At 53.6% G+C, this 21,707-nt stretch overlaps 10 protein-coding genes across 10 annotated transcripts; 5 read left to right on the top strand and 5 right to left on the bottom strand.

Moving 5' to 3' along the window:
• Positions 1-438: 438 nt before the first annotated feature.
• Positions 439-1,442, bottom strand: CC84DRAFT_1226217 (uncharacterized protein; the record flags this gene model as incomplete). Its single annotated transcript, XM_018183583.1, has 2 exons — positions 686-1,442; positions 439-563 (listed from the first exon to the last, which is right to left on the bottom strand). Exons 1-2 carry the CDS (start codon positions 1,305-1,307, stop codon positions 439-441), a joined length of 747 nt encoding a protein of 248 aa, XP_018042572.1. The 5' UTR covers positions 1,308-1,442.
• A 608-nt stretch (positions 1,443-2,050) lies between these two features.
• Positions 2,051-3,545, top strand: CC84DRAFT_1254525 (uncharacterized protein; the record flags this gene model as incomplete). The annotated part of the gene is made up of 4 exons (XM_018184473.1): positions 2,051-2,501; positions 2,549-2,773; positions 2,840-3,148; positions 3,228-3,545. Exons 1-4 carry the CDS (start codon positions 2,178-2,180, stop codon positions 3,543-3,545), a joined length of 1,176 nt encoding a protein of 391 aa, XP_018042571.1. The 5' UTR covers positions 2,051-2,177.
• A 174-nt stretch (positions 3,546-3,719) lies between these two features.
• CC84DRAFT_1134625 (2-oxoisovalerate dehydrogenase subunit alpha mitochondrial precursor) lies at positions 3,720-5,376 on the bottom strand. The gene is made up of 4 exons (XM_018176031.1): positions 5,151-5,376; positions 4,909-5,093; positions 4,795-4,856; positions 3,720-4,741 (listed from the first exon to the last, which is right to left on the bottom strand). Exons 1-4 carry the CDS (start codon positions 5,294-5,296, stop codon positions 3,740-3,742), a joined length of 1,395 nt encoding a protein of 464 aa, XP_018042570.1. The 5' UTR covers positions 5,297-5,376; the 3' UTR covers positions 3,720-3,739.
• Positions 5,377-5,518: 142 nt separating this feature from the next.
• On the top strand, positions 5,519-6,635 carry CC84DRAFT_1254523 (uncharacterized protein). Its single transcript, XM_018184472.1, has 2 exons — positions 5,519-5,742; positions 5,789-6,635. The coding sequence occupies exons 1-2, from the start codon at positions 5,526-5,528 to the stop codon at positions 6,535-6,537; spliced, it is 966 nt and encodes a 321-aa protein (XP_018042569.1). The 5' UTR covers positions 5,519-5,525; the 3' UTR covers positions 6,538-6,635.
• A 103-nt stretch (positions 6,636-6,738) lies between these two features.
• On the top strand, positions 6,739-8,727 carry CC84DRAFT_1159548 (nucleotide-diphospho-sugar transferase). The gene is made up of 3 exons (XM_018177268.1): positions 6,739-7,069; positions 7,299-8,477; positions 8,528-8,727. The coding sequence occupies exons 1-3, from the start codon at positions 6,938-6,940 to the stop codon at positions 8,552-8,554; spliced, it is 1,338 nt and encodes a 445-aa protein (XP_018042568.1). The 5' UTR covers positions 6,739-6,937; the 3' UTR covers positions 8,555-8,727.
• Positions 8,728-8,915: 188 nt separating this feature from the next.
• CC84DRAFT_1159547 (naringenin,2-oxoglutarate 3-dioxygenase) lies at positions 8,916-10,644 on the top strand. Its single transcript, XM_018177267.1, has 3 exons — positions 8,916-9,089; positions 9,223-9,971; positions 10,122-10,644. The coding sequence occupies exons 2-3, from the start codon at positions 9,375-9,377 to the stop codon at positions 10,560-10,562; spliced, it is 1,038 nt and encodes a 345-aa protein (XP_018042567.1). The 5' UTR covers positions 8,916-9,089; positions 9,223-9,374; the 3' UTR covers positions 10,563-10,644.
• A 740-nt stretch (positions 10,645-11,384) lies between these two features.
• Positions 11,385-13,866, bottom strand: CC84DRAFT_1159544 (uncharacterized protein). Its single transcript, XM_018177266.1, has 6 exons — positions 13,550-13,866; positions 13,313-13,480; positions 12,964-13,255; positions 12,774-12,836; positions 12,271-12,668; positions 11,385-12,222 (listed from the first exon to the last, which is right to left on the bottom strand). Exons 1-6 carry the CDS (start codon positions 13,634-13,636, stop codon positions 11,629-11,631), a joined length of 1,602 nt encoding a protein of 533 aa, XP_018042566.1. The 5' UTR covers positions 13,637-13,866; the 3' UTR covers positions 11,385-11,628.
• Positions 13,867-14,244: 378 nt separating this feature from the next.
• On the bottom strand, positions 14,245-17,124 carry CC84DRAFT_1182939 (uncharacterized protein; the record flags this gene model as incomplete). Its single annotated transcript, XM_018180654.1, has 3 exons — positions 14,245-16,363; positions 16,394-16,850; positions 17,112-17,124. The coding sequence occupies 3 exons, from the start codon at positions 17,122-17,124 to the stop codon at positions 14,245-14,247; spliced, it is 2,589 nt and encodes an 862-aa protein (XP_018042565.1).
• CC84DRAFT_1159542 (uncharacterized protein) lies at positions 16,991-20,249 on the bottom strand. Its single transcript, XM_018177265.1, has 4 exons — positions 19,959-20,249; positions 19,777-19,889; positions 19,357-19,731; positions 16,991-19,303 (listed from the first exon to the last, which is right to left on the bottom strand). The coding sequence occupies exons 1-4, from the start codon at positions 20,076-20,078 to the stop codon at positions 17,437-17,439; spliced, it is 2,475 nt and encodes an 824-aa protein (XP_018042564.1). The 5' UTR covers positions 20,079-20,249; the 3' UTR covers positions 16,991-17,436.
• Positions 20,250-20,374: 125 nt separating this feature from the next.
• On the top strand, positions 20,375-21,577 carry CC84DRAFT_1134605 (or F420H2 dehydrogenase). The gene is made up of 4 exons (XM_018176030.1): positions 20,375-20,589; positions 20,648-20,784; positions 20,834-21,365; positions 21,433-21,577. The coding sequence occupies exons 1-4, from the start codon at positions 20,443-20,445 to the stop codon at positions 21,487-21,489; spliced, it is 873 nt and encodes a 290-aa protein (XP_018042563.1). The 5' UTR covers positions 20,375-20,442; the 3' UTR covers positions 21,490-21,577.
• Positions 21,578-21,707: the final 130 nt, after the last annotated feature.

Here is a 21,707-nt window from a genome sequence, read left to right as displayed (position 1 = left end):
AGTGCGTGGCGTGTTGCTTCGTCTATGAGGTGTTCTGGCGCTGAGCTCGTGCGGGAGAATTCGAGACTAAGCAGGCGGTGTTCGATTGCGAGGCAAAGGTTGGTGAAGGAGAGCACGGTGGGAGTTGTGGTCGGAGAGGTGGTAAGGTTGATTTGGAGGGTGGATAGGGTGGAGATGGAGTGTGTCAGGATGGAAAGGATGGTGCGTGGGGAGAGGGCCTCAGGTGGATCGGCTGATAATAAGGAATCCATGATGGTTTGGAATGCTGGTGGTAGGGAGGGGAGTAGGGCATTGGCGGTTATGGAGGGCGGCTCCAGAGATGGTGGCTGGCCGGATATAGTGGCGTGGATTAGATCGCCACTGCGGGTGAGGATTAGCTGACATCATCTATAGCCATATAACAAAAACAGTGACATCTTGTCGCGTGATGCTTGTAGCTTACATGGAGAGTGACATTGCTAAAGGAGCTTGCGTGAGGCTCATGGCGCTCAAGCCCCCACGTATCTGAACCATCGTTTGAACAGCGCGAGTATGTAGATGGTCGGAGTTGACATCGCCGTTCACTAGAGGTGAAGAGGAAGTCAGCATCCTCCTTGTTATCCTGAACAGCCTGTCAGATGCATATACCCAAGTTCAGGAATGCATGCTAGCAAGTTCATCTGCGATGGACATTTGCGTCACCTACCATTACCTTCTGCAGCCAAAAATGCCACCATCGCCAACAATGAGTCATTCGATTCTGATCCTCCTGATGAGAGGTGTTCTTTGATATGTCGTATTGTCTCTCCTCGATAGAAGAGAGTCGTTCGCGTCCACGACCGGTTCAGAAGTGCGTCGAGATGTGCGCCGGAATGGAAGAGCATAGATGTTGTGAATCCCGTATGCTGCAACGCTTGAGGGACGAGACATGTGGTGATCGCATTGCATTCCTTTGGAGTACCGGCCGGCTGCAACTGCACCGCAATATGGTTGATGAAATGAGACCAAAGTCGCTGGGCCTCGCGATCGAACAGGACCGTGGTTGGTTGAGAGGAAACCAGGTTGTGAACTGGCTCTCTGCATGAATTAGCTGTTTGACTAGGGCTGCCAAGGATAGCAACATTTGGATGTGGTTGTAAACTTCGAGGTTTCGATGTAGTTTTGCCTTTGGCTCGCGACTCCATGTAGTTCTTCGATCTCTCTAAACGTTCGTTTCGACGAAATGACTTCATCGCATTTTTTCTTACTGTTTGCCGCATTTTGTAATCTTTACTTGACCCTTTGGAGTCCACAGCCACCCACTGCCATTCTTCCGGAAGAAGTGACATCTTCAGAGAACCGACGTTCCTGTCTGTTGACGTTAGTCTGCTTTCTACTCCCAGGTCTTGAAACTCTAAACTTCTTCATTTCCCGAACTTTATCTTCGAACTCGAAGTTCTCATCTTCACGTCTCGGTCTATACGGCTGTGACAACAGTGCTTACCTGCAACCCAGCCGTACTAAGCCGTATGCTTGTAAGCGCATTGTCATCTTACTTCCAAATCCAGACAGTGCTCTTCTTGGCGTGCATGTGCCCAGCTTCAGTTCTATTTTTCTGCGTTTACAGAAGTCATTTATACCTCTATTACCCATTTTCACGCGCTGACATCCTTTATACTCTGGTCCGATGCCTCTAGTCTTCGGATCTCGACATTCCGGATAGACTTAGGTCGATTTGCCAATGCCTTGTAGCTACGGAACGCCATGGCTAGCCTTTGATGTTCATCTCACTGCCCCAAATATGCGGCTGTGTCTGCTAGCTTCTTCTATCGCTTTCCTGGAAAATGGAATGCTCTCCTTGGCGTTTAGACTGTTTACCAAGATGAGAGTGAATTTTGACCGTGGACTTGGTTCATGCAATCGAAGAGACAAAATCTTCCAAATGGAAGTACATGACCTCTCAAGATGGATGACGATAAGCCATTGTTCTGTACGAACCGCGTAATGCATGTTCGAATGTAGAAGCAGATCTCAAAATGGCCTCTAACTAGTACCAAGAGTAAATGTTGAACTTCTATAAATCCGTTCAAAACCTGTCTGTATCATGGCTATCCTCATCCGCATCAATTCCATCGCAAAATCCTTAGACCCTTTTGTCTCTCATCGAGTTAACGGATCCAACAACATACTCTTCCATCATCGATTAACTCTTTCTCACAATGAAAGCACCAATCCAACTTACTCTCCTCGCACTAGCGGGCACAAGCCTTTCAAAGCCCGTCTCAAGCCCAGAGCCGATCTGTAGGGATATCAAACTCACCGTCACTGCATCTGCAGACAACATCGACCTTCCACCTTTTCCAAACGACACCTCGCCAACCGCTTTCGGAAGATATGCCCAGTCATTCAACGTCTCTAACCTGGACACGAAAAGAGTAGGCGGAACATTCAACATCGCGGCAACCTACTGTGAGCCATCCCGCAAGATCAAGGGCAGAGAGCACATTATTCAATTCCTCCTGCACGGATTGGGTTATACCAAGGTCGGTCAATTTCTTATCTCGTCACTTGAGTATGCTGACATCGATAGGAATACTGGAATGGACTTAACTTTCCCAACGTCACGTACCCCGGCCAGTACTCATGGACTCACCACGCGAACTCCCAGGGCTATGCTACCCTCGCGATCGACAACCTAGGTGATGGCGAGTCAGACCATCCTGACCCTATTTCTATGGTGCAGCTGCCTCTCCAAGAAGCCATTATCCTCGAGATCTTCAAGAGTCTCCGCAACAAAGCCATCTCGTGCATCCCAGTAAGTCTCGCGAGCCCACCCTCTGGCCATGCAATATCGAATATAAATTGACCACCATCTCCGTAGACCAAGTACTCCAAAATCATCATGGTAACACACTCCTACGGCGCGCTTATTGGCCGCGCCGTCGCCACAGACCATCCCCATCCCGCCACTGGCGCGGACGCCTACATCCAAACCGCGTCGTCCTCCGAACTCAAAGGCATCAATGCCGCAGTCCTGAATTGGGCCCCACGAGCAGCCAGCGTCGTGGACCCAGCGCGGTTCTCCCACCTCCCACCCGCGTACCTGCAAGTTGCGCCAAGAGCGATACGGGAGACGGTGTACGGCTATCCCGGGGAGTATGATGCGGAAGTGCTTGCCTGGGATGAATCGGTAAGCGACCCAAAGTCTCCTTCAGACTGTCTCCAGCCCCTCGTTCAATTCTCAATCGTCCCGCTAACAGCTCACGCAGCTCCCCAAACCCTTCTCCATCGGACAAATCCTCCCCCCCAAACCCAACACCGTCTCCTCCTTCCGCGGCCCCGTTATATACATCACTGGCACGCACGACGCCATCGTTTGCGATCGCGCGGGAAACACTACGCTCCTGACCACTGAGTGTGCCGCTGGGAGGGACGCCAATCCGGGCCTCACCGCGGAGAAGTTCCCTAAGGCGAGGAAGTTCGTGGCACGTGTGGTGAAGGCGACGGGCCATAATGTGAATTTACATTACTCTGCGCACGAAAGCTTTGTGGCTGCGCATCAACTCTTGACGAAGATGGGTTTTTAGGGTCGATGTGGATTAGGTCTGAGGTTGTGCGAGGCAGTGGGTATAAGGGAGAGATTCTGGAGATAACTACTGGATATTGTCGACGGGGGTGCTTGATGGGAGGCGCATGGATTACCTTTGACTTTGCTGTTGGCAATTAGTGAGTGGCCTCTCTCGACATATAATGCTTAATATCTTATTCATACTCTTCAAATCTACTTCTTCTTTTCTAACAACTCGTCCAAAGAGTCTAAGCCGCCCTCGTACTGACTGATGTCATACTCCTTTGGATACCTCGTTAGTATATCCTTTAGCTCCTCAACGTGCGCCCTCTGCTCTGCCGTAATTTCCTCCCATACATCATCAAAAGCATGTCTGATCTTAGGCTTCTTCTTCTTCTCGCCTCTGTCGAATGCCGCTAGGACTTCCTTTCTAAGCTGACTTCGCGTCTCCTTTTCCTTGTCTTCGTTCCACAGGTCCCGCGATTCGAGCCACTTGCGTAAGCGAGTGATGGGATTGTCGCGGCGCTTCCAGTCTTCGACCTCAACTTTCTGGCGATACGCATACGAGTCGTCGGATGTGGAATGATGGCCCACACGGTACGCCATCATCTCGATGAGGACGGGTCTACCGCCGTCAGTAAGGGCGAGACGGCGCGCTTCCTTGGTAGCAGTGCGAACAGCGAAGATGTCGTTTCCGTCGACACGGATGGTGTCCATGCCGTATCCTGCACCCCTGCTCGCGATACCATCGCCTCTGTACTGGTCGCTTGTAGGCGTCGAAATAGCGTACCCGTTGTTCCTGCATATGAAGATACACGGTGCCTGTCTCGTGGCGGCGATATTCAGCGCAGCGTGGAAATCACCTTCGCTCGCGGCACCTTCGCCGAAGTAGGTGACTGCTACACGAGGCTCAATATCGGGATTTTGTTGGTTCTGGAGTTTTAACGCATATGCGGCGCCTGCTGCGTGCGGTAGCTGGGTAGCGAGGGTAGATGAGACGGTGCGGATGTTGAGTTCGCGGCTGCCGTAGTGAACGGGCATATTTCTACCGTGCCCGAAATCATCGGCGTTGGAGAAGAGCTGGGCCATGAACTGGTCCAGGGTGAAGCCGCGCTGCATAAAGACTCCCGCTTCACGGTATTGGCAGAAGACGGTGTCCTTGGGTTTGAGCGCGCTGGCGGAGCCGACAGAGATGCCCTCCTCGCCCGTTGAGACCTGAGGTGTTGTGAGTGAGTGACTGATTGGACCATGGCAGGAACCCATCATACCATGTAGAAACTAAGTCTTCCTTGCCGTTGTGCCTCGAACATGATAAGATCCATTATGCTCACTAAGACGATTAGTCCCATGTCCAATAGACGGTGGTGGAAGTGGCGTCGCACAGCAGACCATGTGCTTGTATAGCTCTAGAGCCTCTTCATCAGTCGTGTCCACGCCTCTTTCCTTATCCAACACCTGCCCATACTGATCTAAGATTCGGAACGTGGATATGGATTTGTTCTGAGACGGTCGGAGGAATTCGAGGGAATTTGTGAATTCACTGTTCAGGGCGCCGGGGAACAAGACTCTGTGATTTCTGTCAGTGAATTCGTGCAGCATATCTTCAGAATGTTCGAAAACGCACTTCTCCGCAGTTGGTGTGGAAGCAACATTCCGGCAAGTCTGCCACTTGGGCATAACTCTGGGAGCTGCTTGTGACGCATTGTGACATATTGAAGGTCTTCGTAGAGCCCTCGCGCCCAATCTTCGTGGCACAGAACGAAGCGACATTGTGGTGAATCTACATTGTGGTCGCGGGCGCCAGCGGGGATTTAGTCGTGCGGGACAGTCTGGGGAGGATTGTTGGAGCTCGGTTCGGTCAGCGTCGGCTCAGGCACCCTCGTCGCCCCAGACGCCAGTATCCCTGCTCGACGTCAGCTTAGTCACTGCCGCGTGCACGTGCCCGCGCGGTCCAGGAAAGTTCGCGCCAAGCAAACGTGCGATCAAACTATCAGCAAACATGAACGCGCAATCAGCCACAGTTTTGTTCAGGAGGCAATTACTTGCAGGCGGTAGGCGCGGGGCGGGAGCAGCCGGGCGGGAGCAGTACAGGTGCTTCTCGCGTACCACGAGGCAATCACAGCAGCCGCAAACGCCACCGAAAACTACGCAGAATCGGGATGGAACCACTCACTTTGGGTTCGAGACGGTCGCAGAGGCCCTCAAGGAACAGAAGGGTACGTGTAGACGTCAATTGAGCTGGACCGGAGCTGACCACTACAGTGCGCGGCGTCTTCTCGTCTGTGGCCTCCTCGTACGACACCATGAACGACCTCATGTCCATGGGCATCCACCGGCTTTGGAAGGACCACTTCGTACGAAACCTCAACCCCGGACGCAACCCCCTCACATCCGCACCGTATGAGCAGAAGGGCTGGAACATCCTCGACATTGCTGGCGGTACTGGCGACATCGCCTTCCGCATGCTCGACCACGCATCGACGATCAACCACGATGCGCACACCAAAGTCACCGTCGCAGACATCAACCCAGACATGTTGGCTGAGGGAAGGAAACGCGCGCTCGAGACACCATATGCGCGGTCTCCGCGCCTCCAATTCATCGAAGCGAATGCGGAGAAGCTGGACATGATTCCGGACAGCAGCATCGACCTCTACACCGTCGCCTTCGGCATCAGGAACTTCACGCACAAGGAGGAAGCGATACGGGAAGCGTACCGGGTGTTGAAGCCGGGCGGTGTCTTCGCCGTGCTTGAGTTCTCCAAGGTCAACAACGGGCTATTCGATGCTGTATACAAGCGTTGGAGTTTCAGCGCGATTCCATTGATAGGACAGTTGGTTGCTGGCGACAGGGATAGCTACCAATACCTCGTGGAGAGCATCGAGAGATTCCCGAGCCAGACGGAGTTCAGGGATATGATTAAAGATGCTGGCTTCCTGGTACCAGGGCAAGGGTGGGAAGACCTGACCGGCGGCATTGCAGCGATACACAAGGGCGTGAAGCCGGCGTGATCGCGTTGTTTACATATGCACAACTGTAATTTCACATGTACACTTCATGTATTGGGGACATAGAACAAAGAAATGGAGTGCCAATCGATAGAGGACACTGGAATAAGTTCAAGCCGGCACCCAACCACGATGTGATGTGCAATGCGCAATCGAAGCAAGGGCACGCTAACCGGGCCAGGGGACCGAGCGCTCGTGTGGAGTGCGGCTCATGACGGTCTGCCAAGAGGGCTCACCGCCCCACGCGTACGTGGGACTGGCCCAGCGCTATTGAATTTCAAGGGTCCGAACAACTGTGTGTTGTGTCCAGAACCATTGCAACCTCACCGTGTCCTCTTCTCTACTTGCCGCCGATTCTCTCCCACCGCTAAATAACCACCAAGAACCCTTGCACATCGTCGAAATGAGCCTCCAGCCACCGTCGCTCGCGAGCAGGCCCAAGGGGGGCGCCGCGAAGACCACCAAAGCTGTCATTTTGGTCGGAGGACCTTCGCGCGGCACCAGGTTTAGGCCGCTGTCCATGGAACTGCCCAAGGTGAGTTGCTCCTCAGCCTGGAATCATTCAAAGTAAAAGAGACCCCAAGTCGAACTTCAGGCGGGGCGATCGACATTCAGAATGGTTGGAGATGGATCAAGGGATGCGGGGAGGCTAGACACCCGCGCATACTTGAGCATAGTCCTGGTTGCCATCGCCACCGTGGCGACTCCGAGGAGCGGCTTATTTGGCATCGCCTGGGCTGTCAACACGGCTAACTCACAGACAGCCCCTCTTCCCCGTCGCCGGCCATCCCATCATCGAGCACTGCTTCCGCGCCATTGCAAACGTCCCCGAGGTCAAGGAGGTCTTCATCGTCGGCTACTACGAAGAGACGGTCTTCCAGCCCTTCATCAACGAAATCTCCAACAGCTTTCCACAGCTCACCGTCAAGTACCTACGAGAATACCAGGCATTGGGCACCGCAGGTGGTCTTTACCACTTCCGCGATGTGATCCTAAAGGGCAAGCCAGACAGGTTCTTCGTCTTGAACGCTGATGTCTGCTCTTCATTCCCGCTCAACGACATGCTTGAGCTGTTCGAGGCCAAGGACGCTGAGGCCGTCATGCTGGGTACCAGAGTCGCGAGCGAATCTGCCACCAATTTCGGTTGCATCGTTTCCGACTCCCACACCAAGCGTGTTCTCCACTACGTCGAGAAGCCCGAGGGTCAGATCTCTAACCTGATCAACTGCGGTGTCTACCTCTTCGCGACCGAGTGCATCTTCCCCGCCATTCGCAGCGCCATTAAGCGTCGTACCGAGCGTCCTCGCCTCCTCTCATACCCCTCCTCCGAGAACCTCGAGTCATCCTACTACCAGGGTCAGGAAGACGACGACGAGGACAAGGAGAACACCGTCGTCCGGCTAGAGCAGGACGTGCTGTCCGACATCGCAGACAGCAGGCAGTTCTTCGTCCTCGAGACCAAAGACTTCTGGCGCCAGATCAAGACCGCTGGCTCCGCTGTCCCAGCCAACGCCCTCTATCTCACCAAGGCGTTCCAGATGGGCTCGGAAGAGCTCGCCAAGCCCTCCGCCAACATCCTCCCTCCCGTCTACATCCACCCCTCTGCGAAGGTCGACCCTACGGCCAAGATCGGCCCCAACGTCTCCATTGGTGCCCGCTCCATCATCGGCGCCGGTGTGCGTGTCAAGGAGACGATCGTGCTCGACGACTCTGAGATCAAGCACGACGCTTGCGTCATGTACTCCATCGTGGGATGGCACAGCAAGATCGGTGCCTGGGCACGTGTTGAGGGAACACCTACACCCATTACGAGCCACAGCACGAGCATTGTCAAGAACGGTGTCAAGGTGCAGAGCATCACGATCCTGGGTAAGGAGTGCGGTGTGGGTGATGAGGTGCGCGTGCAGAACTGCGTGTGCTTGCCCAACAAGGAGCTGAAGAGGGTAAGCGTCTCCCTAGCCTTGTCCGCTGAATGTGCTAACGTGAGATGCAGGATGTCTCGAACGAGGTCATTATGTGAGGAAGTTTCAGGATTGCATGATACCACGACACCTTTGGCCTGCATGGACGTTTGACATATAGTTAGGAACATATGCTTCCGCGATCAATTCCAAGGAACCTAACAGCATCTATAGTGAGTAGAGTTTTGGCTAGAATCCAGCAGAAAATCTTCACGATAGCATTAAGTGAACCAAGTCGTCTATCCATGATCGTGACTTGATTTATCCTGACCGCAACGCCTGGTTTCTCAATTGAAAGTAGGGTTATCTACAAGAGTGAAGCGTGGGGCGATAGGACGCGGGGAAAGTCAGCTATCGCCTTTTCGGTAACGCTACCCGATGGCTACGATTTCCACAAACTGCCCATGCATCTACTTCCACATCTTGCCCCTAGTATGCTTGAATACTGCGGTTATACTTAGGTCGTACGGGGCCTTTCACACTTTACAATCTCTTGATCAAAGATCCTCCACGAGTCTCGAATACTGCTTCGAACGCGAAAGCACGTGTCCACTCTTATTTAAGGAGTGAGACAATACAACCAACGTCCGCTTTGTAAGTTTCTGTTGCATTCAGGATGTCCAGTCACCTATTTCTTGAGCCATTGAACTCATTCTCGGATACGTCTGCCTGTCCTGTGTCTCCAAGTCTTTTCCGAGAGCTGACATGAGTCATACCTGTGCAATAGACTTAACCCTCCGAGCAGCGATCACATTCAGAACAAGTCGCCAGTATCTCGTTTCAACAAGAAACAACTTCAAGGGCCTGAAATCGCGAGCTGTACGCGCATTTGCGACACAAGGGTGACGGCAGAACACTTGCAGGGTCCCACACTATATCATGTCGCTTCCCATAATCGACATCTCTCCCTTTCTGGATGCTTCATCGGCTCCAGAAATTCGCCAGCAAGTAGCGCAATCCATCAATAATGCATGCACTGAGTTCGGCTTTTTCTACCTCACCGGACATTGCATCCCACAAGCAAAGCTCGAAGAAGTCATCTCCCTAGCGCGGCAATTCTTCGCTCTACCAAATGAACAGAAGAACAAGATCAAAAGGCACGATGCGGGTGGTCCGGAGGGTGGTGACGGCGCAAGAGGCTACCAAGGCATGGGGGAGAACGTCACACAGGGCAAGAAGGATATGCACGAAGCGATCGACCTCTACCGCGAATGGGACCACGCGCCAAAAGTCGAAGGAAACGGCGGACGGGGCACGTATAGTACGCTCCAGGGGCCCAATTTGTGGCCCGACGAGCCCAAAGAGCTGAAGTCGGTGTATCTATCGTACATCGATCAGCTACAGAGCGTCGGTACAGCACTCGTACGCGCAATGGGGCAGGCGCTCGACCTTCCTCCCCCAGATCCCAACTCGTCCGGGACCCCTAAGACGGAGGATTCAGAAGTCTTTGTGCGAAACACCGACCACAGCTTCTGGGTAAGAATTCTTGGTGTTACAAAGTGGTTGTTCAAGCTACAGTTTATGTCTGAAACTGTTAGACTTTAGTCACGAGCTGAAGCTAAACCATCCTACTTGTACCTGGTTATCTTCTTTTCGAGCATTTCACTGACTCTGTACCCCTTGTAGGTCATGCGCCTAATAGGATACCCCAAGCTGTCCACACCCGTCAGCCCTGATGCTCCTCTTTCCTCGCTCTCCTGCGGTGAGCACACCGACTACGGGTGCGTGACGCTCCTACTCACCGACCCTACCCCAGGCGCGCTGCAAGTCCTGCTCAAAGACGGGACAACTTGGCTTAACGCGGATCCCATACCGGGCGCTTTTGTAGTTAACATCGGCGACATGATTGAGCGGTGGACGAACGGGCTGTGGAAGAGCACGAGACATAGGGTGATTCATCGTGGGGAGGGGTATAGGGTGAGCGTGCCGTTCTTCTTCGAGCCGAATTTCGAGGCCGTGGTGAGGCCGCTGGAAAGGTGTGTGGAGCGGAGTGGGATGGAGGCAATGCATGGTGGGAGTACGTATGGAGAACATCTACTGGGGAAGGTGTTTGGGAATTTCTACTGATTATACGTGGGATAAGTGGTGGGAGACGCATAAAGTAACGAGTAGACGAGCTAGTAGAGAGGGCTGCTGCCCAGGGAAGGGGGCATAGCCAATGTTCGGTCGTAGCAACTGTAAAGTATAACAACGATTTATCCCCAAATGGGAGTGGTCGAAGAAAAAAATCGTAAACTGTCACACGACGGACGCGGTTGAATCTTGCTATAGTAAACGTTTTGGTCATCAACCTCAACGCTCGACCCCTTTTTTTGCGAGCTCACAAAGTCCTGCCTATTGATTTACGTTTTAAAAAATAATTAAAAAAGCCCCGGCTATGCCAACACTTATAGAACCGCGTATATTCTCTACCCTGCTGAACAAGTATGTCCGACCTTTCAAACAGCCTACCATCACCACAGCAAAACGTTTCACGCTTTACCGTCTTTCCACCGCGAACATAGTGGAGGGCTTCATCATCACACTATCCGCGGACTTCACCCAGTTCCTGCTCGAGCTGCGAGCCGCCTTCGGTGTCTCGCCGCCTGGGCACGAACCACCTCCTCGCCCTAACCACCGCCTCCCGCCTCTTGAGCAGTCCACCAACAATCAGCCTCTGTATCCCAGCTGCCTCTGCAAAAGCCCAGCTCGCCAGTATCCGCACGTATCCGCACCGTAATGAGGCCGAATGCAAGGGGGCCGTGCAGCGCAACTGGGCGATGTCGTTTGTGGCGATATGGGAGTTTGAACCGACTTCAGCGCTGTTGACGTTGTTGGTTTCTTTGATGAGTAATTATCAGCAGTAGGGGGAGAGTATCAGCTCGAGATTCATGAGATCGAAGGCTCTTTTCTCGAACTTATCTTTTAGCTAACGTTGTACGCTAGTACATAGGACTAACTATCATGGGTAAATCTTAATCGACTCTAGTCTAGATGTTCCTTTCGTCTAAAATATTGTGCAGAGCAGCAAGCCCAGCAAGACTCTTGTGTTTGGCAAGTAGTTTCTCTGCACCTTGGTCATCTTCAAGCCCATGTCTCCACCAGTCCACTACTGTTCACGGTGGTCGCGAACGCCAAATTATCTAGCGCTCAACTACCACGCCGCTTCGTATACGCCACCGCCGCCAACAACCACTCCGATAGTATCTTCATGGACACTATCACCCGTAGTTGCTGGCACCATGCTCGCCAACTTCGGGTCAGCATTATGTGCATCGGCCTTTAGTTTGCAGCCTTTGTGATAGCCCACACATCCATCCTTCTGACACACGTGTCCGTGGAAGCAATCTCTGTCTCTACACGTACCCCTCCTCGGGCACGGGCTACTCTTCAGTACGTACTCGAGGCAATGCTGTGTCTCGACTTCGAGCGGATGGTGATCGAACGGACAATTGAAGTTATTGCAGGTGCCAGAGAGATGGTGCGCATTGCAGGGCTTTTGCTTGTGGAAGCGCGCGTTGTATATTAGCCATTCTTCGGGGGTGGGAGGGCGGATGTAAGTGTCCAGGCGATGGCCGTCTTTGTTGAGGGCCACAAAGCCTGGGGGTACGGTAGATGGTAGATACGACGAGACATTCTCGCGGTCAGCGCCGGACGTCGTGGTTGGGGAAGAGGACCTTTGCGGGTTGGGAACTACGTGCTCAGGAGCATGGATGAAGCTGCATTTGTTGCCCCAACGGCAGAAGCCCTGCTTGAGTCAGTTACCCAGCTTTCGTAGCAGCTCTGCGTGACTTACCTTTTGGAAATATTTGCAGGGTTTGGTCTTCTTGTGTCCCTGTTTTGCGGGTGAGCTGTCGGCAGTGAAGCCTGGAATGCTGACGATGACACCGTTCGAGTTATACGAGATCCCATCTGCATTGACAGAAGTGTGGCGCCAGTCGTCTCGATCTAGGGCCGATGGTCTCGCAGCGGGTGGTGCAGGCGGCGGTGCTTTAGTCGACGTCGTTCGCGCCATTGATGATCCCTTAATCGTAGGCGGAGCCTGTGCCAGTTCAGACCATCTGAAGATGGTAGGGAATTGGGCGATGGTCAGCCCCAGCTGGTAGAAGTCCGTCTCAAACCCTGCACCCTGTACAAGTGTGATCTTCTTGTGTAGACCATTGTATGGAACCAATTGCGGGAGATAGTTGGTGTCTGATCGTCCAATTAGTCATTTAGTGACCATCGTTCCTCGGTATTATAAAGGAAGGAGCTCTGAGGTAGCAGGGTACATTAATCCGGTGCTTGAACAAGACTTACCATGGCAAGCAGCAAAAAGTATATGGCAACAAGCTGTGTCCTCAGCGGCTACTTTGAAGGTTTCTGTAGACTTGTTAGCATCCTAATCACGGCAAGCCCTATTTTAGTACAATCCAACCTTGCGGTGTTTCACATTGACTGTTTGTGATGCTTTGTCGCTGTTTCTTCACCCTCTTTCAACTGAACTTACCTCGAATCTTAAATCTTGTGCCTTCTTCATCAAGAGCATCCACGAAATCGAAATGAGCCATCGCCCTTGAGAATCCAGCAGCGAAAGGCATGATACTTCGCTTCTCTAGCCCGATCAGTTTTGTCTTCGCAAGCTGCTTCGACAGATTCGTGACATCTGCGTAGATGCGAACGACTAGGCGCGAATCTCTAGCCTGGGGATGTTCCCGAAGTAATTTTTCGACAACATCGGTGAGCATACGTGCGGCACGCATCCCACCCTCTTCTTTATCTTTGACAAGTTCGTCGTTGAACTGTGAGATAGTCAGTTAATGGGTTTCTTGAAATTGGGTGAGATCTTGGGCACATACGATGTATCCATTTCCGTCGATGAGAACGAGAGCGTACGGATAGCGGGGTTTCTCATTGAACGGGGTGGAAGCGCTCGACCCGCCGTTGGCTTGAGGTTGCTCAGCTATCTTGTGAGCCTTGAGTACTTTGTAATCTTCCAGCAATTGAGTGTGTTCTTTGAGAAGGGTCTGGAGAATTGTTAGCTGAGACGACTAGACCATCTGTAGGTAATCGTGGTTCGCATGGAAACAACGCACCTGTAGCTCCTGTTGGGTAGTGGCATTACTGAGTTTGAACTGCTCTAGACGCGTGTCTAGGGAATTCAGTTTCGCATCGCCCAGCATATTGATGGGTAGCGACCTTTCCTTGAGAAAGAGGATAGCAATGAATGGAGTTTGTCCGCAAACCCTCTGTCAGCTGCGAAGCTCTGGTTTAAATTGCCACGGATCGTAGGTATCCGCCACTGTTTAATTAGTACACACAAACGGTCGCGCGCGATTTACCTTTCACGCACGTTTGTGACTCAACCGCTCATTGTCTACCTATTGGATGGTAGATGATGCGTTGTCTGATGGTGTGTATGTAAGCTCGGGTCGTGGGTGATGCCTTTCCGGTTAATCCAGGCGCTGCGGGTCTGTGCGATGCATCACGTGGCGTGTGTTGCGAGCAGCTGCCTCGGAGATTTAATCATCCAGATGTCTTCACGAACAGAGTTTTTACTCGATGTTACGCTAGGCATCACGCGGAAAACTTGAGCGTTAAGTGATATACTTCTTACCTGTACGCTCTACGCCATCGCGAATGTACTAATCGATTGGTATCATTCTCACAAGGCTATCAACGCATCTAGGAATATTTGCTCGGGCCATAGAGCGGCATCAATAGCTTCTTACACTGCTGCCAGTGCAGCTCCATTTCGTTCCGTCTCTGTCATTGATCCTACAGCCGTCACTCACGCCTTTCCAGCACTCAGCATCTTCCTGTTCCTCTTGATGAGCGCGCTCAACTTTTTCTCCAGCGCCTCGTGATCCTTCTTCGCCGCCAGCATTGCCTGTTCTGCCTCCTCAACACTCAGAACACTTCTCCCACCTCTCCTCCTTCCTGCACCTGGACCGACCCCCGCCTCAAAAGCGCTGACCAAGCCCTGGACATCAAGTCCGCTCCCGTCGATTCCAATGTCGGAAGTTCCGGAGAAGGACGAGAAACCCAGGTCCGCACCCACAAGTGCCTCGAGGTTCTGCACAAATACGCCGCCAAGCAGATCAGCAGTTATGGCGCCGATGCCCTCGAGTTCCTGGCCAACCGCCCCACCTTCAGCGACTGCCTTGGCTGCTTTGGCGAGCTTGTTCGCATTGACGGATATGTTGGCTGTGCCAGCACCAGGGAGACCGCCGACAGCTGCCATTTCTGGGCGTGGTGCATTGGGTGGCGGGTTGTCGGTGTTGGGAAGGACGAACTGATTCAAGTAAACACCTGCGTCAGCTGGCGTCTGAGGCTGCTGCGCTTGGTTGGGAGGAAGCAGATCCTCATTCGCTTGCACTGGTGGAAGCTGTGAGCGTTGTGATGGGCCGCCTTGGTAGGCGGATGGAGAGTCCAGTCTTGGCATGTCTTGACCGGTGCTTTTGCTTAATTTTGCCCCTGCCTCTTTCAGCGCTGTGGCCAGGGCTGGGAGATTTGGCTGTCCCTGGAAGCCGGTGTTATGGGCATTATATTTCTTTGGGTGGAAGCGAGCAGCACCTCTAAGCTCTTCAATATACTCTTCGAGCTCCAACGCCTTTTCTTCTAATTCCTGAGTCAAGCCCCAGAAGAACTTACCCTGCGGCGTGATCAACGTCCTCGAATCTGAAGTCCCGTCATGGCCGCGGAGATGAACGGGTAGCTTCTTTGTAAGTGCCTCGAGGTCGGCCTCAGTGAAATGAATCTTGAGGTCAGGCGGGCCCACAGGACCGCCACTCATCGGCGTTGCTTTCGATGCATGAGCAAGTGATGATGAAAGTGGCTTGAAGAACTCTAGGGCTGAAGCGACCAGCTCGCCAGTCCTCTGTAGATCGGAAAGAATAGATTGAGCAGTGAGCTCGCGCTTATCTTTTGCCAGGTCTGGTTCAAATTCAGCGACCGGCTCGACGCGAGGCGACGGAGCGGAGGGTTTGATCGCCGCTGCAGCGGCGGCGGCGGCAGCAGCAGCAGCAGCAGCAGCAGCAGCAGCAGCATCAGCATCGGCAGCGGCTTTCTTCGCAGCAATGTTAGCTTGGTAAAGCTCCTCCAGCTCCTCCTCTTCCTTTGATGACATCTTAGTAGGTTCAGACTGGCTTTTCGTCGATGCCGCATTGTTCTTAAAATTGGTGGCAGGCTTCTTGGTCTTCTTCTTACGTCCAACGATAGGGGCTTGAACCACTTCTGGTTCAGGTGTTTGCTCCTCCATTGCGCGTTCTTCCTCTGCTTGACGAGCTCGCTCTTGGCGATCCTTCTTTGCCTGTGATTTGGTCTTCTTCCTGACCGGGGCGCTCCCGACTTTGCCACCAACCAGAGGAGGCGAACTCGCACGTGAGATCGACGTGGACGTGAAAGAGGCAGTGTCGGAAATCAACTCGCTCGCTGGGGTGCCTGGCTGATTGATGGAAGCAATACTAGCCTGCCTAGAGCGAAGTTTTTCAACAGTTGGAACTTGTGGTAGCGATGAAAGTGGGGGCATATGAGGCGGGCTCTCGGTTTTGGGTGTGGCTACCACACGAAGGGTCTTGGCTCCAATAGATTTCTTGATCGGGGAACCAGTCGAGGCTGCAGCAGGGCTTGCAGGTACAGACATCGGCGCTGTTGTCGATATAGAACGGATCGGCTTTGCTGGGGCCTCTTGTTTCGTCGAGCTTGCTGCTGACGGTGCCTCGTTTTCGGGGACTTTAGTAGCAGCAGATATATCCAGTTTCCCTGGAGGTTGACGCTTTGAAGAGGGAATCGCTGTGGAAGCGAGAGATTTGGTATCCTTCTGAGGCGATGTATCACTCGCTGTAGCCGCCTTCTTACTGGATGCTTTGTTTCGGGGCGTCATTCTGGCAGGCGATGCATGTGTTGGGCTACTCTCCATTTGCGTTGGGTTGACTGACTCTTCAGAAGGCTTCTTTGGCGTCTCTATGGTTTGAGATTTTGCTTTGGAGGGGCTCCCGTTTCGGCTGGCTCTGACTGGCGTTGTTGGTACAGGCGAAGGCGTTGACATCACTCCAGCCATAGGCTTGGTAGCACTAGGGGTAATTCCTCCGGGTTCCTGTTTTGCTTTCTTGCCTATCGGCGTTGCAAGTCGACCTGGAGTGACTGGAATGACCGGCACAGCGGGAGCCACCAGAGCGGCGTTGCGCGAAGCTGGGCGGCTGGGCTGATCCAGCGCAACATTCCTGGTTAACATTGGAGCTGTGAAGCCTGGTGGAATTGTTGGTGTTGCGCGTCCAGTTTGATTCAATATATGGCTCAGCAGGGGCGTACTCCTTCCTTGGTGCTCGGCTACCGTATCGCTGACCAAGGCATCCACGTTCACCGATGCCTCTTCTTCTGGACTCAAAATCTCGTCTTCTGTACGCGTACCGTTAGCAAGGCCAACCAATGCTGTAACGACAAATATTAACAACGTGGATGTGTTGGAAAGATCAACTACGGTCGGTGGCCGGACAATAGCGAAGTTACCAGTCGAAAAGACAAATACATCAGGGCTTCATCAGGTTCTCTCGAGCATCTTCGTCACTAAGGGCCAAGCATAAAAATGTGAAGGAAGCCATCTCTAATTAAGAGTAAGCATGCCGACTTGGCAGCTGCAGGAGGGGATTTACGTACATCCGATGGCCATGACGAAGACGACGAGAGAAGATGAAGCAAAAACCCTGGGTAGAAGCAGCATGATTCGCCCAAACGAAAAGAACTCGAGAAGAGAATATCAAGGTATTGTAGTTCCGTGAAGCCATGCTTGGGCCAAAGCCAGTAAAATGACAGTGACCACCCCAGTCATAACGCCGAGCAACTCAAAGGCCCAAGTGGTAGGCCCGAGTGCCGATGCATTCGCTCGAAGCCCCCGTAACGCCATGTATCCATCGAATGAGGAAAAGTAAACAAACAGTGTGCTTGACCATCCGGTCGAAACTATGTGAAAGAAGCGAAAGGACTACCACCGTCCGGCGGCACCGCCGTAGTTGTTGTATGTATTCAGGGAAGAAAACCCACCTTGACCTTGGCCATACAGACCCTGCCCGACCATGCCCCCTCCTTGATGTAGCCTTGCCTGTAAGATACTCGGGTCTGGAACATCTACTACACCACCTCCAGAGGAGGAAGTGTTAGCATGTCTGTGCTTCTTTCCCTTTTTCTTAGACTTCTGCGAACCAGTCTCCTGGTAAGCACCAGGCGAAGGCCCATAAGGGAGTGCAAAAAGACCGGGAGCAGGGCCAGGCGTAGAGGTCGTGGGGTGTTGTTGATGTAGAAAGGAAGGAAACATGGACTCACGCTTACCAGCATCACCTACTCTCGAACCACTGTCCAAGTTCCTGCTTCGGAGCAGGTCCTGATAGAGTGCATCGCTGTTGTTTCTGCCAGAAGCATTTCCACCGTAACCCAGGCCACTGGAGCCGAAACCATTGCCCTGACCGAACATACCACCGCCACTGATTGGTGGTGTCGGTGTGGCCTTCAACCCTGGCGGGGGGCCCTGGACGCCGCTAGTATAGTATTGTCCACTCAATGACTGATGTTGAGAGATTTGAGGGAAGTGATTCGCGTTCTTGGGCATCATCGAGGACTGCTGATTCATCAGCTTCTGGTTTGCGACCGGCTGCACAGAAGCTGAAGCGGATGCACTGTCGTTGGCAAAACTGAAGCGAGACGTATGCCTCGTATGCCCAGGAGCGTTCCCAGTGGGGGCGTGTGCTTGTTGCGGCTGACTATTCTGGAATTGAGAGAGGAGGCTAGCAGACTGAGGACCCGACTTGAAGTTCGATAAAAGCAGTTGCTGTTGTTGCTGTTGCGTCAACTGACGAGTGGTGTTCAAACCAAGGTTACTAAAGTCCTCAGCCAGAGAATTGTTTTGTCCAAAGAGATTGCCGCCCAGAGTCTGTTGGCCCGGTGGTGCAATAACGTGTTGGTTCTGATGACTGGCGCCAGGTTGATGAGTTTCCTCAGGCTCGCCACCAAGCTGCAAGCTACCTCCGGCAGTCGTTTCGTGCTCGTCACTTTCAGTTGGAGCCTGATGTTGCTGTTGCGCCTGTTGCGACGCAGGAGCCTGGGCTTGAGCTTCAGCTTCGCGTTGAGCAGCCAATTCCTTCTCTTTCTCTCGCATAGCACGTCGTTTTGCCCCGCCATTGGGATCAAGAAGCTGAGGAAACTCGATGATAGCCTTGAATTCCTCCTCTGAGAGTACAGCGCTCGAAAAGACAAACTTGAAGTCGTCGGACGTTACGGCTTTCAGTAGACCGTCGAGGCCAGGAATGCGGGGTTTCTGTGGGCGAGGAACAGGTTCTGGCTGCGATTGGGACTGTGCCTGTTGTTGCGGTTGTGGTGTGTTGGGTTTGGAGGCCTGCGCAGATTTCTCCTTCTCTTTGGTCTTTTTCTTGGGTGGCTCTTCCACTTTGGTTGGCTTGACTATCAGAGGCGCGGGCACAGCGTTGACTGTCATTGGGCTTGGATTCGAGGCATTCGTCGAGCGACTAGCGCGGCGCTCTTGAGCAGCTTTGCTTCCCCAGTTCGCTGTTGCGGGTAATCCTGGCGCGTCCTCGGAAACCCCAACTTCGTTGCTATCTTGTCGGTGCATCGGAGTTGATGCTGCAGCTACAGCTGGGCCTGGATGAGCCGGAGGAGCCGAACGGCTAGTAGATGACTGGGCGGGCTGTTGCGTCTGTATTGAGTTCATCATTGACAGGTCCTGGCGAGTAAAGCTGTCGTTGTCTTCGCCGGGCTCGTGAAGGAACATGCAGTTCCGGTTGTTGCATTGCTCCCCGCGGAGGTAGGCCGAGCAATACTTGGTTGTGCCATATTGCGCCCTACAATGCCTGTGAGCGTGTTACGGGCGAGAAAACATGGGTGCAAAACTCACCTCAAGGTGCGCTCGCCGTTCTGTGAGCTATCGACGGCTGCTATGCAAGCGGCTGCGTCTTCTTTGCGCGCAAATGTCACGTAAACTCCAACAGATTGTTGATGCTGTGCGTTCTCCCTTGCTTTGCTCACGACGATCTTGATGATTTTACCATACTGGCCAAAGTAGTCGGGGCCGCGTAGTGTGTCTAGGAGACGGTCTTCGCGGATCGTGGGAGTGAGTCCGGTCACGTAAACGAGGTTCTTCTGGACGACCCTCAACCCGGCGAGGTGTTTGCGACTCAGCGAGTCGGCTTCCGCTTTCTGTGCCTCCTTCTGCCGCTGTTGCGCGTTCTTCTTCGCCTTCTGCGCAATCTGCTGTTTGTGCTTGGCCATCCTGGACTAGTTAGCTACGAGCATGTGCGGTGCCGAGGACACGCACTCTTCGGGGGTAATGGTCTTGAACTCGATGGTCGAATCATCGTAGACACGGCGACATGCAGGGCAGAGGCCGTTCATGTTGGTCTTGATGTTGTTATAGCAGAACTGGCATATCTAGCCGGGCGCGTTAGCTAACGATGCACGGAGCGAGCGGCCTCGCCGAGTTTTCGAGGGGGCGCGCACCTGGTAGCCGCAAGGGCATGGTCGGAAGTTCCTGTCGGACAGGTCGAACTCCTCGACGCAAAGAGGGCAGCACTCCTCCTCGTCATCGTCGACGAACTGGTCCTGTTGTATGCGGGACATGATGTGCGGTTGAGCGTGCGCTGGCGAGCCGCGAGGTGGCGTCGAGCGAGAGGTGTCGAGAGAAAAAGTGGCTCAGGTCCAGGGGATGCCGAGATGCAGAAAGGGGCAGCCGCGACCAAAGGACGAACGCCGGCCGTGAATATGAGCAAGTAAGGAAAAAGATGCAGGTGGTGGTGGTGATGGGGGCGTGAGCGCGGGCTGCAAAGCAGATCTGGAAGGCGCGCTCGGCAGGGGTCACGTGGCTGCCCTAGCTCCAGAAGCAGCAGCGGCGATCCGCCTGCAGGAAGCTACGAACATCGACGACGACATCCCCTCCGCCCGCCGCACAGCTGCACGCAGCCTCCCCACCTACAGCACATACACAATGGCCCTGCGCCAGGCCGTCGGACGGCCATTGGGCCACGCCGTGCGCTCTGCGAGCTGCTCGCGGCCCGCCGTGCGCACCTTTGCAGCCACCGCCCTGCGCGCGAAGGAGGTCGCCGCCGACAGCCCGGACGCCGCGAACCTGCGTGTAAGCCATTGCTGCCATTGCAGCCTCAAGCGTGTGCAGGTGCTGACATAGAATCCAGTACGCTCCCCGCGACCCGACGCCGTCCAAGCTCAAGGCCGCCATCGTGAACCCCACGGACAGATACAAGGAAAAGGGCGAGGCACTGCACAAATACGGACAGTACCTCATGTCGTGCCTGCCCAAATACGTCCAGCAGTACGCGTGCCTTCTGCAGCCGTGTCGGCCGACGACTGATGCATTGCAGGTTCTCCGTGTGGAAGGATGAATTGACCATCTACATCCCGCCCGCCGGCGTCCTCCCCGTCTTCACTTTCCTCAAGAATCACACCGCGGCCGAGTACACCCAGATCTCAGACATCACGGCCGTCGACTACCCCACCAAGGACCAGCGATTCGAGGTTGTGTACAACATGCTGAGCATCCGGCACAACTCGCGCTTGCGGGTGAAGACGTACGCCGACGAGGCCACGCCTGTGCCCAGTCTTTGCGATCTCTACGATGGGGCCAATTGGTACGAGCGCGAGGTCTACGACTTGTTCGGTGTCTTCTTCGTGGGCCACCCCGACTTGCGACGCATCATGACCGACTACGGCTTCGATGGTCATCCATTGCGCAAGGACTTCCCTATGACGGGATACACTGAGATCCGCTACGATGAAGAGAAGAAGAGAATCGTAGTTGAGCCGCTCGAGATGACCCAGGCATTTAGGAACTTCCGTGGAGGATCGACTGCTTGGGAGCCCGTCGGTCCTGGTGACAACAAGACGCCTGAAAACGTACGTTCTCTATGTCAACGTTGCTCGTTCCCAACCATCTCCGCTCATACTAATTGCCCAACTCCAGTTCAAGCTGCCGACACCAAAGCCAGAGCCCCCGAAAGAAGGCGAGCAAAAGAAATAGATGTGCTAGAAATGTACAACGTGTATATATCCATGAGTTTCGAATCAAATCGACCATCGGCGTCATCCGTGGGTCTTGTGCCGCATACTATTGCCATGCTCTAGCATTGTACCGTAATTTTGCCGGGCCGACATCTGTTCAATGATCACTCACACTAGCGTAATGTAGGCGTCGGTTTTACGAGCTGCCAAGGTCACCCGATGCGGTAATTCGCTCCA

Source organism: Paraphaeosphaeria sporulosa (assembly GCF_001642045.1).
Source record: "Paraphaeosphaeria sporulosa strain AP3s5-JAC2a unplaced genomic scaffold CC84scaffold_1, whole genome shotgun sequence".
In the NCBI taxonomy this organism is placed as follows: Eukaryota; Fungi; Ascomycota; class Dothideomycetes; order Pleosporales; family Didymosphaeriaceae; genus Paraphaeosphaeria; species Paraphaeosphaeria sporulosa.
The sequence above is the reverse complement of the archived record's forward strand: the minus strand, read 5'-3'. Positions and strand labels throughout refer to the sequence as shown.

Bases quoted from the DNA above. Each gene is read 5' to 3' on its own strand.
- CC84DRAFT_1134625 (XM_018176031.1), bottom strand. From the start codon at position 5,296: ATGTCGCTTCGTTCTGTGCCACGAAGATTGGGCGCGAGGGCTCTACGA. The intron at 4,857-4,908 runs GTGCGACGCCAC...TAATCGTCTTAG, and splicing joins ATACAAGCACATGGTCTGCT to TGAGCATAATGGATCTTATC. The intron at 4,742-4,794 runs GTATGATGGGTT...ACAACACCTCAG, and splicing joins GAAGACTTAGTTTCTACATG to GTCTCAACGGGCGAGGAGGG.
- CC84DRAFT_1254523 (XM_018184472.1), top strand. From the start codon at position 5,526: ATGAACGCGCAATCAGCCACAGTTTTGTTCAGGAGGCAATTACTTGCA. The intron at 5,743-5,788 runs GTACGTGTAGAC...TGACCACTACAG, and splicing joins GGCCCTCAAGGAACAGAAGG to TGCGCGGCGTCTTCTCGTCT.
- CC84DRAFT_1159548 (XM_018177268.1), top strand. From the start codon at position 6,938: ATGAGCCTCCAGCCACCGTCGCTCGCGAGCAGGCCCAAGGGGGGCGCC. The intron at 7,070-7,298 runs GTGAGTTGCTCC...ACTCACAGACAG, and splicing joins TGTCCATGGAACTGCCCAAG to CCCCTCTTCCCCGTCGCCGG. The intron at 8,478-8,527 runs GTAAGCGTCTCC...CGTGAGATGCAG, and splicing joins CCAACAAGGAGCTGAAGAGG to GATGTCTCGAACGAGGTCAT.
- CC84DRAFT_1159547 (XM_018177267.1), top strand. From the start codon at position 9,375: ATGTCGCTTCCCATAATCGACATCTCTCCCTTTCTGGATGCTTCATCG. The intron at 9,972-10,121 runs GTAAGAATTCTT...TACCCCTTGTAG, and splicing joins ACACCGACCACAGCTTCTGG to GTCATGCGCCTAATAGGATA.
- CC84DRAFT_1159544 (XM_018177266.1), bottom strand. From the start codon at position 13,636: ATGCTGGGCGATGCGAAACTGAATTCCCTAGACACGCGTCTAGAGCAG. The intron at 12,669-12,773 runs GTAAGTCTTGTT...TTGGACGATCAG, and splicing joins ACTTTTTGCTGCTTGCCATG to ACACCAACTATCTCCCGCAA. The intron at 12,223-12,270 runs GTAAGTCACGCA...TGACTCAAGCAG, and splicing joins CCTGCAAATATTTCCAAAAG to GGCTTCTGCCGTTGGGGCAA.
- CC84DRAFT_1159542 (XM_018177265.1), bottom strand. From the start codon at position 20,078: ATGTCCCGCATACAACAGGACCAGTTCGTCGACGATGACGAGGAGGAG. The intron at 19,890-19,958 runs GTGCGCGCCCCC...GCGCCCGGCTAG, and splicing joins CATGCCCTTGCGGCTACCAG to ATATGCCAGTTCTGCTATAA. The intron at 19,732-19,776 runs GTGCGTGTCCTC...TAACTAGTCCAG, and splicing joins AAGACCATTACCCCCGAAGA to GATGGCCAAGCACAAACAGC.
- CC84DRAFT_1134605 (XM_018176030.1), top strand. From the start codon at position 20,443: ATGGCCCTGCGCCAGGCCGTCGGACGGCCATTGGGCCACGCCGTGCGC. The intron at 20,590-20,647 runs GTAAGCCATTGC...CATAGAATCCAG, and splicing joins CGGACGCCGCGAACCTGCGT to TACGCTCCCCGCGACCCGAC. The intron at 20,785-20,833 runs GTACGCGTGCCT...GATGCATTGCAG, and splicing joins CTGCCCAAATACGTCCAGCA to GTTCTCCGTGTGGAAGGATG.